Source organism: Salvelinus namaycush, chromosome 9, assembly GCF_016432855.1.
Source record: "Salvelinus namaycush isolate Seneca chromosome 9, SaNama_1.0, whole genome shotgun sequence".
NCBI classification, from domain to species: Eukaryota; Metazoa; Chordata; class Actinopteri; order Salmoniformes; family Salmonidae; genus Salvelinus; species Salvelinus namaycush.
Window position 1 is genome coordinate 50384908 of NC_052315.1, and position 19555 is coordinate 50404462.

At 42.8% G+C, this 19555-nt stretch overlaps 1 protein-coding gene across 1 annotated transcript in view; it reads right to left on the bottom strand.

Annotated features, from left to right (window-relative positions):
- LOC120054161 (cytoskeleton-associated protein 5-A-like) overlaps positions 1–19555 on the bottom strand; it is a 38580-nt gene that overhangs the window by 17040 nt on the left and 1985 nt on the right. The window contains exons 2-26 of the mRNA XM_039001596.1: positions 19229–19316; positions 16996–17189; positions 15518–15724; positions 15213–15384; positions 14797–14929; positions 13837–13937; positions 13526–13639; positions 13301–13405; positions 13019–13108; positions 12644–12808; positions 12258–12386; positions 11803–11955; positions 11528–11626; positions 11275–11385; positions 10838–10930; positions 10401–10586; positions 10169–10263; positions 9809–9992; positions 9396–9538; positions 8967–9141; positions 8595–8708; positions 8234–8362; positions 7597–7791; positions 7209–7341; positions 1526–1641 (exon numbers count right to left, since the gene is read on the bottom strand). Of these exons, the coding sequence (XP_038857524.1) occupies positions 1526–1641; positions 7209–7341; positions 7597–7791; positions 8234–8362; positions 8595–8708; positions 8967–9141; positions 9396–9538; positions 9809–9992; positions 10169–10263; positions 10401–10586; positions 10838–10930; positions 11275–11385; positions 11528–11626; positions 11803–11955; positions 12258–12386; positions 12644–12808; positions 13019–13108; positions 13301–13405; positions 13526–13639; positions 13837–13937; positions 14797–14929; positions 15213–15384; positions 15518–15724; positions 16996–17189; positions 19229–19285 (3393 nt within the window). The 5' untranslated portion in view covers positions 19286–19316. The remainder of the gene's footprint in view (positions 1–1525; positions 1642–7208; positions 7342–7596; positions 7792–8233; positions 8363–8594; positions 8709–8966; positions 9142–9395; positions 9539–9808; positions 9993–10168; positions 10264–10400; positions 10587–10837; positions 10931–11274; positions 11386–11527; positions 11627–11802; positions 11956–12257; positions 12387–12643; positions 12809–13018; positions 13109–13300; positions 13406–13525; positions 13640–13836; positions 13938–14796; positions 14930–15212; positions 15385–15517; positions 15725–16995; positions 17190–19228; positions 19317–19555) is intronic.

A 19555-nucleotide genomic window follows, 5' to 3' on the forward strand; every position in this document is an offset into this window, starting at 1 on the left:
GCAAGTAAGATTCCCAAGGACTGGAGACAAACATTATCGGTCTAGCCACAGAGCCTTCAAAAAGCATTTACACCCCTTGACTTTTTCCACATCTTGTTGTGTTACAGCTTGAATTTAAAAATTGAGATTGTTTGTCACTGGCCTACACACAATACCCCATGTCAAAGGGGAATTATGTTTTTCAAAACTTCTACAAATTAATTAAAAAAGAAAAGCTGAAATGTCTTGAGTCAATAATTATTCAACCCCTTTGTTATGGCGAACCTAAATAAGTTCAGGAGTAAACATGTGCTTAACAAGTCACATAAGTTGCATGGACTCACTGTGTGCAATAATAGTGTTTTTGAATGACTGCCTCATCTCTGTACCCCACTCACAATTATATGTAAGGTCCCTCAGTCGCGCAGTGAATTTCAAACACAGATTCAACCACAAAGACCTGGGAGGTTTTCCTTTGCCTAGCAAATAATGGCACCTATTGTTAGATGGGTAAAAATAAAAAAGCAGACATTGAATATGCCTTTGAGCATGGTGAAGTTATTAAATTACACTTTGGATGGTGTATCAATATGTCCAGTCACTACAAAGATACAGGCGTCCTTCCTAACTCAGTTGCCGGAGAGGAAGGAAACCGCTCAGGGATTTCACCATGAGGCCAATGGTGACATTGAAACAGTTACAGATATTTGTAATGGCTGTGATAGGAGAAAACTGAGGATGGATCAACAGCATTCTAGTTACTCCACAATACCAAGTGCAAAGCAATTAACTTTTTGTCATGTTTGTGGCAAATCCAATACTCTACATATTTTCAAGCAGAGTGGTGGCTGCATCATGTTATGGGTATGCTTGTAATCCTTAAGGACTGGGGAGTTTTTCAGGATAAATAAAGAAACGAAATGGAGCTAAGCACAGGAAAAATCCTAGAGGAAAACTTGTTTCATTCTGCTTTCCACTAGACACTGGGAGATGAATTCACCATTCATCAGGACAATAACCTAAAACACAAGGCCAAATCTACACTGGAGTTGCTTACCAAGATGACAGTGAATGTTCCCGAGTGGCTGAGTTACAGTTTTGACTTCAATCTACGGCAAGACCTGAAAATGGTTGTCTAGCAATGATCAACAACCAATTTGACAGAGCTTGAATAATAAATAAAAAAAATGGACAAATGTTGTACAATCCAAGTGTGGAAAGTTTTTAAACTTAACCAGAAAGACTCACAGCTGTAATCGGTGCCAAAGGTGCTTCTACAAAGTATTGACTCAGGCGTGTGAATACTTAAGTAAATTAGAGATCTTTCTTTCACTTTCAATACATTTGCTAACATTTCTAAAAACATGGTTTCACATTGTCATTATGGGGTATTGCATGTAGACGGCCTACCACAAAACGTGGAATAAGTCAAGGGGTATGAATACTTTCTGAAGGCACTGTATATCTGGAACAATGCATCAAATGTATGTTTTAATTGTACACGGTGCCAGACAAATAAACACTTAATAAATGAATAAATGCATACCTTTTTAGCAGCTCCAGGCTTAACCACTTTCTTAGTCTTAGTTTCGGGCTCAGGCTCGTCGTCATCATCATCATCGTCGTCGTCAATAACAGGTTTAGGTTTAGCTTTAGACGAAGCTGCACAACACCAACAACAGAGTGGTTAGGAAGTTCTGGGATGAACACGGCTTATATAAACAATACTCTATTATAGAAGACACTTTTATATAGATTTACAGTCAAAGTCGACATTTTACAAAACAGGCTACCTGGAGCTAGAAAAATGTTTGCTTGCTCAAGATGTTGGGTTCTGAGAATATGAAATATACTTATTCATGTCACGGAGGGAGTGCTGAGGTTTAGAGGGTCTACACCAGAAGTGAATGGTTATAGGAGGAAGGTATATAGTGTGTGCAATTAAGCTTGGAATGTATTGAGTGCAGGGAAGTGATTACGTGGCAGGCATTGATAAGGGGAGAGAGCCATGGATTAGTGTTGGAGGGGGGTTGAGGTCAGGTTACCTTAAGGGAGAAATAAAAGTTGATGGCCCGTATCACTAGTGTCCTGCCTAGCAGTAAAGAACGATGTTTGAGGAGACTCAGCCTATGAGGAACCGTTAAATATCAGTGCTTGTGTGAAAATGTTTTTGTCTAATGCAGCTGTATTGATCCTCTGGGCAGAATAAACTTGGTTAAGCTTTTCATTATATCTGTGAGTAAAACAGAACTCATTTGGCAGCAAACTTCCATATAGGAAGTGAAAAATCTGAAAACGAGGCTCTGTCAGGGCCTGCCTATTCAACTGGCTTTTATTTATGGATCTGTATGCACTTCATACGCCTTCCACTAGATGTCAACAGGCAGTAAAAGGTTGAATGGGGTGTCTAGCTTGATGTGAGGCCGAATAAGAGCTTTTGTCAGTTTGACGGCGCGCGAGGGAACTCCACATTGTCTTCTGAAAAGCGTTCGGTATACACGGCGAATTGCTCCGGCTCTGATTTTATTTGATACATATGAGAAAATCATAAAGTAGGATTTTTCAACCGAGTTTGACCAGTTTATTCAACGTTTATTGGGACTTTTGGAATTTTTTGTTCTTTGCGCCAAGAGATGATGGACACGTGCGCTCCACAATGCTAGCCAAAGTTGCTAATTCGACGGAAGAAATGGACATTCTAAAACCAAACAACGATTTATTCTGGAAATAGGACTCCTTGCACTACATTCTGATGGAAGATCAAGAAAGGTAAGAGAATATTTATGATGTTATTTCGTATTTTTGTGGTAAATGTTGGCTCCAACAAGGCGGAGAATATGTGAGCGCTGTTAAAAATCTAACACAGCGGTTGCATTAAGAACCAGTGTATCTTTCATTTGCTGTACAACATGTATTTTTTAGTAAAGTTTATGAGGAGTTCTTTGATTAGATTAGGTGACTGTCCAAAATATCTCCGGAGATTTTGGTGAATTGTTGCTACGTATTCACAATGTATAACCACGATTTGCAGCTCTAAATATGCACATTTTCGAACAAAACATAAATGTATTGTATAACATGATGTTAAAAGACTGTCATCTGATGAAGTTGTCCAAAGGTTAGTGATTAATTTTCTCTCTATTTGTCGGTTTTGTGAAAGCTATCTTTACGGTGAATAAATGGCGTTGTGTGTTTGGCTATTGTGGTGAGCTAATATAAATATATATTGTGTTTTCGCTGTAAAACACTTTTTTTTTTTTAAATCGGAAATATTGGCTGGATTCACAAGATGTTTATCTTTCATTTGCTGTACACCATGTATTTTTCATAAATGTTTTATGATGAGTATTTATGTATTTCACGTTGCTCTCTGTAATTAGAGAGACATCAGGGATTGTAACGTTCTTTGCTTCACGGAAACATGGCTCACTCGAGAGACGCTAACGGAGTCGGTGCAGCCAGCTGGTTTCTTCACGCATCGCGCCGACAGAAACAAACATCTTTCTGGTAAGAAGAGGGGCGGGGGTGTATGCCTTATGATCAACGAGACGTGGTGTGATCATAACAACATACAGGAACTCAAGTCATTCTGTTCACCAGATTTACAATTCCTCACAATCAAATGTTGACCGCATTATCTACCAAGGGAATTCTCTTCGATTATAATCACAGCCGTATATATTCCCCCCCAAGCAGACACATCGATGACCCTGAACGAACTTTATCTGACTCTTTGTAAACTGGAAACCACACACCCTGAGGCTGCATTCATCGTAGCTGGGGATTTTAACAAGGCTAATCTGAAAACAAAACTCCCTAAATTCTATCAGCATATCGATTGTGCTACCAGGGCTGGTAAAACCTTGGATCATTGTTATACTAACTTCCGCGACGCATATAAGGCCCTCCCCCGCCCTCCTTTCGGAAAAGCTGACCACGACTCCATTTTGTTGCTTCCAGCCTACAAACAGAAACTAAAACAGCAAGCTCCCGCGCTCAGGTCTGTTCAACGCTGGTCCGACCAATCTGATTCCACGCTTCAAGACTGCTTCGATCACGTGGATTGGGATATGTTCCGCATTGCGTCCAACAACATTGACGAATACGCTGATTCGGTGAGCGAGTTCATTAGAAAGTGCATTGACGATGTCGTACCCACAGCAACGATTAAAACATTCCCAAACCAGAAACCGTGGATTGATGGCAGCATTCACGTGAAACTGAAAGCGCGAACCACTGCTTTTAACCAGGGCAAGGTGACCGGAAACATGACCGAATACAAACAGTGTAGCTATTCCCTCCGCAAGGCAATCAAACAAGCTAAGTCCCAGTATAGAGACAAAGTAGTCGCAATTCAACAGCTCAGACACAAGAGGTATGTGGCAGGGTCTACAGTCAATCACGGATTACAAAAAGAAAACCAGCACCGTCGCGGACCAGGATGTCTTGCTCCCAGACAGACTAAATAACTTTTTTGCTCGCTTTGAGGACAATACAGTGCCACTGACACGGCCCGCTACCAAAACCTGCGGGCTCTCCTTCACCGCAGCCGAGGTGAGTAAAACATTTAAACGTGTTAACCCTCGCAAGGCTGCAGGCCCAGACGGCATTCCCAGCCGCGTCCTCAGAGCATGCGCAGACCAGCTGGCTGGTGTGTTTAAGGACATATTCAATCAATCCTTATCCCAGTCTGCTGTTCCCACATGCTTCAAGAGGGCCACCATTGTTCCTGTTCCCAAGAAAGCTAAGGTAACTGAGCTAAACGACTACCGCCCCGTAGCACTCACTTCCATCATCATGAAGTGCTTTGAGAGACTAGTCAAGGACCATATCACCTCCACCCTACGTGACACCCTAGACCCACTCCAATTTGCTTACCGACCCAATAGGTCCACAAACGACGCAATCGCAACCACACTGCACACTGCCCTAACCCATCTGGACAAGAGGAATACCTATGTGAGAATGCTGTTCATCGACTACAGCTCAGCATTTAACACCATAGTACCCTCCAAACTCGTCACCAAGCTCGAGACCCTGGGTCTCGACCCCGCCCTGTGCAACTGGGTCCTGGACTTCCTGACGGGCTGCCCCCAGGTGGTGAGGGTAGGTAACAACATCTCCACCCCGCTGATCCTCAACACTGGGGCCCCACAAGGGTACGTTCTGAGCCCTCTCCTGTACTCCCTGTTCACCCACGACTGCGTGGCCATGCACGCCTCCAACTCAATCATCAAGTTTGCGGACGACACTACAGTGGTAGGCTTGATTACCAACAACGACGAGACGGCCTACAGGGAGGAGGTGAGGGCCCTCGGAGTGTGGTGTCAGGAAAATAACCTCACACTCAACAAAACAAAGGAGATGATTGTGGACTTCAGGAAACAGCAGAGGGAGCACCCCCCTATCCACATCGACGGGACAGTAGTGGAGAAGGTGGAAAGTTTTAAGTTCCTCGGTGTACACATCACGGACAAACTGAATTGGTCCACCCACACAGACAGCGTTGTGAAGAAGGCGCAGCAGCGCCTCTTCAACCTCAGGAGGCTGAAGAAATTCGGCTTGTCACCAAAAGCACTCACAAACTTCTACAGATGCACAATCGAGAGCATCCTGTCGGGCTGTATCACCGCCTGGTACGGCAACTGCTCCGCCCACAACCGTAAGGCTCTCCAGAGGGTAGTGAGGTCTGCACAACGCATCACCGGGGGCAAACTACCTGCCCTCCAGGACACCTACACCACCCGATGTCACAGGAAGGCCATAAAGATCATCAAGGACAACAACCACCCGAGCCACTGCCTGTTCACCCCGCTATCATCCAGAAGGCGAGGTCAGTACAGGTGCATCAAAGCAGGGACCGAGAGACTGAAAAACAGCTTCTATCTCAAGGCCATCAGACTGTTAAACAGCCACCACTAACATTTAGTGGCCGCTGCCAACATACTGACTCAACTCCAGCCACTTTAATAATGGGAATTGATGGAAATGTATGTAAAAATGTATCACTAGCCACTTTAAACAATGCCACTTAATATAATGTTTACACACCCTACATTACTCATCTCATATGTATATGTATATACTGTACTGTATATCATCCACTGCATCTTGCCATCTTTATGTAATACATGTATCACTAGCCACTTTAAACTATGCCACTTTATGTTTACATACCCTACATTACTCATCTCATATGTATAGACTGTACACTATACCATCTACTGCATCTTGCCTATGCCGTTCTGTACCATCACTCATTCATATATCTTTATGTACATATTCTTTATCCCTTTACACTTGTGTGTATAAGGTAGTAGTTGTGGAATTGTTAGGTTAGATTACTTGTTGGTTATTACTGCATTGTCGGAACTAGAAGCACATGCATTTCGCTACACTCGCGTTAACATCTGCTAACCATGTGTATGTGACAAATAAAATTTGATTTGATTTATTCTGGCTGCTTTGGTGCTATTTGTGATAGTGGCTGCAATGTAAAACTACGATTTATACCTCAAATATGCACATTTTCGAACAAAACATAAATGTATTGTATAACATGATGTTATAAGACTGTCATCTGATGAAGTTGTTCAAGGTTAGTGATTCATTTTATCTCTATTTCTGGGTTTTGTGAAAGCTACCTATGCGGTGGAAACATGCCGTTGTGTGTTTGGCTATTGTGGTTAGCTAATATAAATACATAGTGTTTTTGCTGTAAAACATTTTTAAAAATCGGAAATGATGGCTGGATTCACAAGATGTTTATCTTTCATTTGCTGTATTGGACTTGTGATTTCATGAAATTATATTATATCCCTGTCCCGTTAGGCTAGGCTATGCTAGTCAGCTTTTTTGATGAGGAGGATCCCGGATCCGGGAGAGAGAAGCGGTAGAGGTTTTAAACAATGCAGAGTTAAGAAAAGATTTACTAAATAAACTAAAGTAACAAATGTAATAAAAAGTAACACAAAAAAAACCAGTAACGAGGCTATATACAGAGTGTACTGGTACCAACTCAAAGTGCGGGGGTACAGGTTAGTCGAGGGGGGGGGGGGGGGCTCAATGTAAATCGTCCGGGTGACCATTTGATTAATTGTTCAGCAGTCTTATAAGACTGCTGAACAATTAATCAAATGGGAGTGACCATTTGTGTATTCGGCACATGTGACAAGTACAATATGATTTGATCACCTATCATTCAAACAGTAACTGAGAAGCAAGCCAACCTGACTTTGCAGCAGGGGCACCGCCGCTGATAGACTTGGCTGCGCCAGCTTTGCCAGGAGGTGGAGCAAGCTTGGCTGGCATCACTGCCCGGGCCTTCTCCAGCAGGGCAGACACAGGCTCCTTGGAGGCAGGCTACAGGGAGAGTGGGGGACACAGAGTCACTACAGAACAACAATACAAGCCCATTGGCTTCCGAAAGATTGCGTCATTCTAACACGACAGCGTAGCCATGAACCGGACATAAGACAATGTACTCTAGCCTGGGAATCCAGACTGAAACCAGCTCCGTTTCACTTTCTTTCACTCCACTATCAATTAGTCATTCAGTCATCTTTTATATCTTTAAATTTAGCCTGTCCAAGTCATCTCCTCCATGACAGGGCGTACCTTGAGTTTTCCAGTGGCCTTTAACATCTTCTCGTAGCCCAGGTGCATCATAAAGATGGGCAGGGCGTCCTGGGCCTTCTTCCTCACGTCTCCGTTGCGGTCCTCCAGACAGGAGTACAGGTAGGGCACACACAGCATCAGGTCAGAGGGCACCGTACGCATGGTGGGGAGCTTCTCTGCCAGCCAGCCCAGCACCTGGGGAGGGAAGGGGCATGCTATATGGGTCTTTCTCAAATCAAATGCATTTATAAAGCCCTTTTTACATCAGCAGATGTCACAAAGTCCTTATACAGAAACCCAGCCTAAAACCCCAAACAGCAAGCAATGCAGAAGCACAGTGGCTAGGAAAAACTCCCTAGAAAGGCAGGAACCTAGGAAGAAACCTAGAGGAGCCAGGCTCTGAGGGGTGGCCAGTCCTCTTCTGGCTGTGCCGGGGAGAGATTCTAAACGTACATGGCCATCCAACATGGCTGGGAGGTATTACGCTTCCCATTCCAGATGCCCCCAATGTTTCAACCTTGTGCTCAGATTCCACACAATACCCATGATACCAGCACCTAACCACATCTTTATTACATAGTACTGCAAGCTACAAGAGGCAGGCTTTAAGAGATGACCTGAAGGGCTGTGTTTGTACCTCCTGCCTAAGGAAGGGGTTCTCTCGCTTGAGCTCTTCAGACAGGTCCTCTCCCTCCAGCCAGTCCTTCATGCTGGTCTGTTCTACCCAGGCCTGCAGGGTTGTCATGGCAGCAGCACGCACATTGGTCTACAGGGGAGAGGGGGATACACAGAGTCAGTCAACACCAATTATTCACTCTATACAATACTGAGTGACAACTGATACTGAGAACAACAAACAGTCACTCAGTCTATCACTTGTACTAGATTGTTATGCTCGTCTGTGTGTACTACGCGTACAGTATAATATTCTCTATCGCACTAATCACAATAGCTACCTATGCCTTTGTGCAAGCATGTCAGAGTATGACAGTCTTTACCTTGCCGTCTCCCAGTACAGTGATGATGGGCATGCCCAGGCTCTTGACATGTTGCTTCAGAGCTGGGCCCATCGCTACGGCGATCTGCTGAAGAATGGTCAGGGTTTGCTGGACCTGGGGAGAGAAGAGATACTTTGGTGTCAGAAAAAGCTATACATTCTACTATCAGACAGAAGAAAATATAGCTTAGACTTAACATACTAAAGAGTGCCTGCAAAATGCTTGAAGACTTTTACTTGTCGTAAAATAACTGCCTTTAAAACAATCCATATGTCTTCATCATGCTTTATATTGAATTTGAAACTGGAAAAAAACCACACACAAAAAAAACAGACAGGTAGCTCTTCAGTCAGAGCCCAGCACACTTCTTACCAGGATCTTGTTGGAGTCGTTGAGGCGTCCCTTCAGTGCCATGGGTAGCTCTCCGATGCTGGGCTGGATAAACTTGGCCTCAGAGATGACCGCTGCCACCTCGTCCAGACCCTCCTTACGAATCTTCCAATTCTTGTCACCTATCTTATCCACCATGTCTTGCGTGATCTTATCACTGCACAGGAGATGGAAGAATGGAGTGGATTAATGAGGTGGAATGGCTAAACCATAAAAAAAAAACATCGAACGGAACCACCATAATCAAAATAGTCAAAGTAGTATAGGGTTCTTCACACTGCTGAGCTGAACAGAGCCAAACCGATCTAAGCAGTAATGAGCTGGCCTGATTATGCATCCATCATCGTTGCTGAAAATATGGAGCAGCGCCGACAAGGTAGTGTGAAAAAGGGTATGAGTGGAAAGTCTAACCTGATGTCAGTTCTAGGTAGCAGATCCATGACGTCAGGTGCTCCTCCTCCATCCTCCTCCTGCTCGTCAGCCTCCTCTCCATCCTCCTCCGCTCCTCCTTTCCTGGCTCCTCTGAACGCAGTCGGAGGAGACTGGCCTTGCATCTGAAGCAGCAGTCTCATCAGTCACATTGAAAATATATACATGTACATACAATATATACATTTCTTATATGCCTTCCTGACAATCTTATGTAGAGCGAACAGATAGCAGATGAAATCAACCTGTAGCTAGCAACTTCAAAAGAGAGTCAAGAGAGGCCATTCATTAGAAAAATACAAATACACAATTGTATACATACTATACATATTAGATACTGCCATATTGTTGTGATCTTCAAAATCAACCTATTCCTCACCCATGTTTTTTCTTACCTTTTCAAACTCATCGTCTATCTGTTTCAGCAGGGCAGGTTTCTCGTCCTCGAAGAACATGCGTAGAGGAGCGCCCATGTACAGGTACATGACTCCTAGGAGGGTGATGGCCGCGGTCCGCACCGCAGGGTTGGTCGCTCCCAACGCCGTCTTGACATTGTTGATGAAACCCTTCACATTGATGCTGCAGGGGATAAACACGCACATTATCATACATATTTAGAACAAGTTATAAAGCGTTATACTTGTGTTACCACAATGATCGTGTGAATTAGAACATCTTATCATAGGACACTGAATGCTTTGATATTGTTATTGGCAAATGAATAGACCGACAATAACGGAAAGTAAGACACTTACCCAGCAAATCCAAATTCCTTCATGGCATTAGCCAACCAGTTGAGGGTTTCAGCTTGATTTTTAGGATTCTTCTGTGCAAAAACCATGGAAACCAACTGAGGGATGAAGCACGCTAGTGAACAACTGATATTTCTTACCGGTGTTCTTTTTTAAATTCAAAGACAAGGGAGGGGAAAAATGGAATAGCAGAACCGCAGTGTCAATTAGAAATGGAGTCAGAAAGACAACAGACCTGTTCAGCAGTCCAGGGTAGGGAGCAGGCTTCGGCGGTAGCAGTCAGGCCCTCCTTGGCTTTGCCTCCACACTTCACATCTCCTATTTTATCCACCAGGCCGTCCAACACCACGAAGGCTGACGTCTTGGAGAACGATCCCTTCTGGGCTATCAGACCCACAATGTGAAGCTTCATCTGCATCACCTGAACCATGAACAAACCCAAGAACCAAAAGTCAGTGATGACGACCGAGCAATGTGGGTCCATCTAGTGAATAGAGTTTCTTATTTTACACATCCACAATAATGACAGGCGCTGGACAAATACAAGGTCCAATACATAGGTGTAAGCTGTTAAAAAACAAACCTCAGGTGATATAATCAACATTTGTATCTATGCATCCATTTTAGCTCTTGTTGTTGTGGTAAGTGTTTAAAAACTTTGGTATGCTGTACCTGGAAGTTGGTCTCTTTCCAGCCTGGTTTCTTGGCAAGCATCCTAACCAGAGCCTGGCAAGGCATCTCACTCTTGTCCATCTGCTCCACAGCCTGGTGACAATCACATGATAAGAATATAACATAAAAGTACCTAAGTTCAATAATTAACCTATTTACACATTGTTGTAAAGAGCAGGTTCACAGATGTGAAGCCTGGTTCCTCTAGGTTTCTTCCTAGGTTTTGGCCTTTCTAGGGAGTTTTTCCTACCCACCGTGCTTCTACACCTGCATTGCTTGCTGTTTGGGGTTTTAGGCTGGGTTTCTGTACAGCACTTTGAGATATCAGCTGATGTACGAAGGGCTATATAAATACATTTGATTTGATTTGTTACATTTAACGAGATCTGAGTAAGACAACACTAAAGAAGTCAGATTATACAGTGAAAACTAGTCACCTTCTGAAACTCCTCCATGCTGGCCAGTCTCTCCTTCCAGTTAGCAGAGTCCAGCAGCTGCATGCAGGAGGCAGGGAGCACCGCGGCGGATCTCTCCTCACACACCTCAATCTGGTGGACACAAACAGAAGGGAAATGAAAGAGTTAACTGCAGAAAAACTGGTTCTCGCTCATTCAGTCAGACCAATAAAGCACGAGTATTCCTACGGTTAAAAGGCTGACACATTGCGGTCCTCTTAAACAGTTGACTTACCGATAGCTCGGTCTCTACGAATTCCTTTGTTTCGGGACATTTCTTTCCTTTCGCACTCGGAGCGGAGGCAGGTTTCCCTTTCTTAGGAGGTCCACCCAACTGCGAAATAATGAACACAAATAATCATTTTTAGTAGTTTCTTTACATACGCCTACAATGGTTACAGTTTCACATCGGGGACAGTGTAGCGAGCCTGGTGAAGAAGACTGACAGCCTGGGCTTCACCCCGTCTCATATATGCATTTTAACCGCCAAATCAATTAAATCAATCAAACCTTAGCTGCTGGGGCCTTCTTGGGTGGTCCAGAGGATCTAGCTGGAGCCACAGCAGGCGGTGCTGCCTTTGCAGCAGGTGCCTTCTTCTCCGCCCCACCACCACCACCTCCTTTCTTTCCAGGCAGTTCCACTTTATCGGCACTTTCTTTAATCTGTTCATTTAGAGATGGATGGAGGCCATTTCATTTGTCGTCTACTCTTCAAAATGGGCCAACTTTAAGGATACAATCTCATTTACTCATAATAATACAACCCTATATCCAATAAAGAACTCATCTACATTGGCATTAGTTCACCTTTAGTTTCAAGAGGTAAACTAGTTTTACACAGGATACACAATATAACACGGCACACTAGATCGACTGATGCCAACGATAAGGACATGCTGTATATTGACGATACTAACACACTGATATTAATGATAATGATAAGATATACTGATAGCAATCAGCACCTTGTCAAGCTTGAGTTTGTCCAGATCAGCCAGGAATGGGTTGACAGCCTTCTCCCCCACCACCTTCATGGCTGTCCCCAAAGCTTCATACGCAGCGTCTCTCACCTCTGGGGCCGAATCATTCACTTGCTGAGAGGGTTAATCAAGAGATGGGGAGTAGGAGCATAATTCCACACACATTCACAAAATGGAGGACAAAACATTATCATTTGTGAACACAGAGGGACATTTTCCCAGGCACAGATTAAGCCTAGTCCTGGACTAAAAAGTACTTTCAATCCAGACTCTCAACTAAGCATGCTTTTTAGTCCAGAACTAGGCTTAATCTGGGTCTGGGAAACCAGCCCTGAATTTGCCTGTTTATGAATATAAAATGTTTTCGGTACCTTGAGAAATGCAGGGCAGAAAGCTTTGAGCATGCTCTTTGGCAACGTGGCTTGGGTGCAGTGGCGGAAGCTTCTGGCCAGGAACAGAGAGGCCTGCTGTTTGATGGAAGGGTTCTTGTTGTCCATCACACCCAACACATCCTCACTGATATTCTGGAGAGATGTCTGCAAAACAATAAGAAGACATGGAAAATATTATGTTAGGCACAGAACATAAAATATAGGCAGTCCCTTGACCAAGTCAAACAGCAATGAATATCTCAAAACAAGAACAGTACCAACATCCCAGATCTCACAAAATCAGCTTGATATGAATCACATAGCACACAAAGCCCAAGCTATTACCAGTGAATCCACACAGTACAGTTCACTCACAGTAAGGAAGATTGCATCAATAGCCTCTTGCAAGGCCTGGACCACTTGGGGTTTCTTCTCTTTAAACTTTTCTAAAATTGTTGGCACCACCTTGAAACACAGAGCATAATATAAGCACGGTATTTCTGGCACAGTAAATCAGGATGTACAAAGACATGTTGCCACTGCTCCCTACTGTTAACCCACTCAGCTTGTTCATGCATCAGCTCCCACATCCACTGCTCTTGGCTAGCATAACTGTTGTGAACACAATTCTATACCAATGCCTTGAAGGTAACTTACATGTCCTGCGTATGTTCCAAACTTCTTCCGAAGCCCAGCTGCTAGTCCAGCCACACATTTGGCTGCTAGGGTCACCAACATAACATTAGCATCTTTACCAATCACCTGGGAAACAAGAAATCATTATTTTCAGGACGTTGATCATTGTCCTACTTCCTGGAGACACATTCCATTACCCGGTATCCTCATTAGTGGTTTCCCCGTGAAGCATAAATGTTACAGTACCTTTCTTAGTGCTCTGACTAAGTCACCAAAGTCCCCGTTCTCCAATTTAGGGTTTTTAGCCAAGGTCTCCACTGCTTCCAGGGCCTCTTTCCTCTCCTGCCATTTTTTGGCCTCCTAAGGACAGATATAATGAGAGATGGTTTGTGTCTAATGACATGGATTCCACACAAAACAAGAAACACATAATAGCTTAACTTTTGCTTTCAGAAAATATTACTACATATGTTTAGCAATATATTAATTCAATAGATTCACTTAAGGCCTTTTTAGTTTAAGGGTCATGTCCCTTAAACAGTGGTGCCCAAACTTACAATTTTGTCATAGAAGTCTTTAGGCAGTTTTGAGAGGATCTCCACTGCTTCCAGCAGCTCGTAAGGGTCTACCCGAGGTGCAGGTTCATCATCATTATCTCCTGAAAGAGAGTTTACAGTGTTAGACCTTCAATTTGATAATGTAGGCCGGCCTACCCATCTCATCAACAACACGATTATAGAAAAAAAACAAGACGAGACTATACAGTACCAGTCAAATGTTTGGACACACCTACTCATTCAAGGGTTTTTCTTATTTTATTTTACTATTTTCTACATTGTAGAATATTAGTGAAGACATCAAAACTATGAAATAACACAACCAGCTTCATGAGGTAGTCACCTGGAATGCATTTCAAGTACCGGTAACAGGTGTGCCTTCTTAAAAGTTCATTTGTGGAATTTCTTTCCCTCCTAATGCATTTGAGCTAATCCCTTGTGTTGCGACAAGGTAACACTAACACTTTTTTGGTTACTACATGATTCCATGTGTGTTATTTCATAGTTTTGATGTCTTCACTATTATTCTACAATGTAGAAAATAGTCCAAATAAAGAAAAATCCTTGTGTCCAAACTTTTGACTGGTACTGTATAGTCTCGTCTTGTTTTTTTTCTATAATCGTGACTTTTTGATGACGACGCTTCAGCAAAGGTTTTTTCACAAGACCCGTTTCCATCAACAAGATAACATGGCACATTTACATACATCTTCCACAAAGACATAAAGCGTTGCACAAATTCTCTCTCAAAAGCCATTGATGAAGATCAATTGTTTCACAAATGGAAATAAGCCGCTGGGGAGAAGCCTAGTCACAGATCTGTTTGTGCTATCTCGCCAACAACTCCATAAGGAGTTCCATAAGACAGCGCAAAGACTGCTATCCAAGGCTAGGAAAAAAGAGGAAAAGTGGCTTAAAATGTGGACTTCAAAACTATAGGCTAAATCTGATAAAGTATACCATCTGCCTCGTCTCCTCCAGCTGCCTGCTGCTGTTCAAACTTGGCCTTGAGGGCCTGCTGTGAGCGGAGGAAGCGGCTCTGTTTGGGGGCTGTGGTTGGCAGCTTCACCCACTCTTCCTCCAGTTCCTTCAACTGTGAAAGAAAGACGAGGAAAGACCGCTGTTAGACATCCCATTCATCAGTTGTTCCAGCATTTATGGAGACCCATATTGCATATGAGCATAAACAAACTCTGGCTGCATCTCAATTGGTCTTTTCGAAGATTCCATGCATCAATCCTATTATTGAAGATAATCCCTCCCCTCAGACCTACTTCTCCAATGTGTTTTGAGAAGGAAGCGAGGATGTAAGAAATCGAGGAAAGATGAACTGAGAAAGAGCCTCTGTATCAACGTTTTCAGAAGCCTTATCTCACCTGAACAGAGTTGATGCCCTGGAGAGGAGGTCGAAGAGCATCCCGGATCCATTTATAGATCTCTACTGCTAGTAGTTTGGCCTCATCTCGAACTGCCTTTTCTCTCGACTCAAACTGTTTGGGCAAAACTTTCACCACTGGCTTCAGAGTAATAATTTTGGAGCCAAACTCACTGGAAATGAAAAAAAAAGTGTTACATTTCAGGATTTAGGCCTATGTAATGACATAATAGCTATGGTAATAGCTATGGCTGAATTAATTGGTTGGAGAAATCTTTAGGAAAACTATGAAGTAGGAAAACTCACCTAAGTGCTTTCCTTAAAGTTTCAATACAGGTGACAACAATCTTGGGGTTTTTGTTATCGAGGCCTTTGATGAGCTCGTCCTGAACCACCTCAGCCCTCTCAATCTCCATGTACATGAGGCAGATGTCTGAGCCCAGCTCTTTGGCCCGAGCTTTAGGCTGGTTGAACACTTTACTGACCACTCCCGACACCACCTCTCCTGATGTTCTGGAACACATGCAAAACACTTAAGCCGAAACCACACAGAGAGACACCATCAAAATTTCCGTGCGAGAGTAAATTGTCAATTCACAGACACTGCGTAACGTATACCAGCTTAATTGTCATTAGAGTCCATAATAAACAGTTGAATGATATGTTTGCTACGTAGCCCTTGTGAATTATTGTTGTGTGCTCCTTTTGACTGACCTGATATGTCCTACGGGAGCCTCCTGTTATGTTAGCTCACAAACGTGAGGAGAGTTATAGCTAATACAACCTAGCCGTTTATAAAGAATTTCGCTAGTCTCGTTCTTTCTACATAACAGTATTCTCTCTTGAACTGAGTTTCCCCAGACGTAGCCTGCATAGGCTATATGCCTGTGCTCGAAATCAACAAAGGCAGGCATAAAGTTATTGTTTTCAAATATGTATTATTGGCACTGGCAGCTACACTTAAACACTAAATAGACACGTTTTAACTATACATGTCACAACTACAGACATAACAATCCACAAACGGTCTATTTTCTAGCTAGTTATCCGCTAACTTTACCAGCATTGCTTCGGATAGACGCGAGGAAAAAACACTTGCTTTCCCATTTGAAACGCATGACGCCGTTGATGCTCGCGGCCCGTCTTCTCTCATTCACTACCGTGCATTCTAATTCCAGCATGTTCACACACACACACACACACACGTAAAAAAGGCTTTTTGTTTGACTTCAAATATAGGTTAGGCTTTGATATTTTGTACAATGTGTAAATATCAACCTACACTAAACATCACATAGTAGACATCATCCGGGTGGAATCTTGAAGTGTAAACTCCGAGATAGACTCAAAGTCCCTACTAGTCATTCCTAGAATCATTCAGTGGTGTAATCCTTGCTTGATAGGCTGCACACAATATACAGATCTGATGTCAGACTGGCTCTCTCCATAAATAAATATCAGGCAGGCTTAAAATGTATCCTGTGGAAGCTCACTGGAGCTTCCACAACTAGCCCAGTTTCACACAGAGAGCAGCACTTAAAACAGACAAAGCTTTCATTGGGAGATGCAGATATATTCATCCATCTAATTACAATGAGTCTCTTGTATTATAATTGTATGCATTCACCTAACCTGTAGACCAACGCTATGAGTTAGGCCTTTTCATGACTTCTTTTCAACTATTTAAGTAGCCTGAAGATCTAGGCAATGAGTTACTATTACCTCTTCTTGTATTTACAAAGTTCCGTTTGTGTCGTCAGATGAGATCTAGGTCTAATACTTACTTGCCAGCCACATGAGCATTCTCGACGTAGGCAAGTGCTGCCTCAAGGCCCTTAAGCTGGGCCACCGCATTCGAGTCTGTCACAAACTTCTTAAGCAGGCCCAGGTATTTGCCCCATTCGGGGCTCTTCTCATCCTCTATCCTGTTGAAGAGCTTCAGGGCTTCTTCATAGCCATTTAGTCTGGCTTTCCATACCTTGGTTGAGATGAAGGAGAATAGTGAGCCTTGTGATGAGAGGGAGTCAAGGTACATTTTAGTTCATAACTAAGGGATTTGATGTGACCCAGATTCTAGTTGTACAGCCAGAGTAAAAAACAAATTTTAAATGGGCCTTCTTTTGAAGTTACGTACAGAGGGCAGTTGTTTGGCCTAGCATATCCTCCGTTGTGATTGAAGCAGTCAGTGAGTGTAAATAATTTGAGAGAGACTGAAGACAGGGATTGGAAACTTTAAATCATAAGCTTCACTGCATGTTAGGCTATCCTTTTGGAAAATCCATATAGCAGTCTTCAGTCTAGCTCTTTGCTGTGGGAAATCTAGTCTAAATTAGCTGTTTTTCTGGGGGAAACGGTGTTCAAGAAAAGCTGCTCCATAAATGAGCTTACCAGTGTTTTTCACAAGTACATAGACTAGCCACCAAAGAGAAACATTTGCCAGCCAGGCACCCCCGGGCCAGTAGTGTGAAATTATTGAATTGGCTACTTTATCGAGTTTACCTCCCAGATTGGAAAAATGTATTGTGTAGAAAAACATGACAATTTAAATGACCGAAAATTTATGAATTCAGTGTATTTGGTAGTTGTTCTGGATTTTGTCTAGGTCTATATGATAACGGCTATTTTCTAAGTATAAGAATATTAAACATTTCATATTTAACCTGTATTCTCGAGATGAAAGTCTTATTTACAGTTTTACTGCAAGATATGCATTGCCACGTTTCTTTTTCAAATGACGTATTTTATTAGAATAGAAAAATTACGCAAATAGCCCACATTATCTTGAAAAATAAATGAAAAGGGTTCAATGGAAACCGTCAAAGGCTTACATCAGTCTTAAGTATTATACTAAACACAAAATAAAAAAACTCAACATGTAAGGTGTTGGTCCTATGTTTTATACGCACAAAAAATATTTTGCTAAAAATGTCAATACATTCGTTACATTCCGTTTTAATGCCCAGATTCCGTAAGGGCCCTAATGATCATATTTGGACCAGAATGAGGCTCTCCACAACCTATTGTTCCTGCAGTGATGATTCTTCATCGAATGTTTTCGTTATTTATCTGCAGATAATCATCCAAAAAACCTTGGCCTACCTGGTCCACATGCAAATTAGAGAGTCAAATGAATGGCTCTCTCACCTACGCGATAGGCTACACTGACCGATGAGACAAGAGTCACTCACTTTAGTGTCACTGTCTGGCAAGCCCCGACATCCTAGGAAAGGAAACCCTTTGGTTTACTTGTCCCGATGCGATACCATGTACATAACCACGCTGCATGATTTATGAATGGCAAAGGGATATAGGACATCGACTTTATTCAGTCGGTTCGACACCTTTTATAACAGTCAGCACTTGCTTTTCAGTTGTCAAATAAAGCACAGTAAATAGCCTATGCGTCACGACTCTGCGTTGCTGGCTATGTGAAAGACGCAAAAGAAAATACATTGCCGCAGAAAATAATAGTTAGGCTAAGTGGATTTCGACTCATTGTTACAACTTACATTACATGGGATGTACAAACTCACGAGCATCATGCTCTCTCCCTCCTCCATGTAAAGAAATTCAACTGCAACCAACCACAGCGCACACAAATTATACCGGGGATGGGACAGACGGCGCTTCCCTGTCGTCGCTCGCTTTGTGTATAATAGGCCCCTATCCTATCAATAGATTGCTAGAAACTGCATGTCATTCATTCTAGCGGGAGAGGGCTCGAGGGACTACCCAATTTAAACTTTTAAATGAAAAGTAGCCTTGTTGTTAATAGGAAGTGGAAAAGGTAACCGGCTGAAAATTAGTCCGTAACCGGCTGATTAGCCGACGGCTGGCACTCATGGAAAACACTGGCTTACAATGTGAGTTCAGGGTGTGCTATTGGATAACATTTTCTGAAACAAAACCACAGCTGCTGAAACACATCCAGCAAGAATTCAACACTGTGGAAAGTCAGGTTTGTCTTAAGTGTGTGTGTTAAGTGTGTGTGTGTGTGTGTGTGTAAGGGGTAATCACCTTGTGTTCACACTTCTGGTCGATGGGCAACTTCATCCACTCACTGTCATCACCCATGATGACCTCTGTTTTCGCCTTACAAATTCAACTGTAACGACAATATCAAAACAAAGTGGGAGTCACCAGTTTTGCTATCCATTCTCAGAACATCCAGTTGGAGTGAGTGCTGTTATGTCAATAGTAAAGTCATAACAGAAAATGACGTCAGAAAGTAGCCATAACCCCTCGACTTATTCCACATTCTGTTGTTAGAAGCCTGAATTCAAATATTACGTCACACTGAGTGAGTCCGTGCAACTTATGTGATTTGTAAAGCACATTTTTACT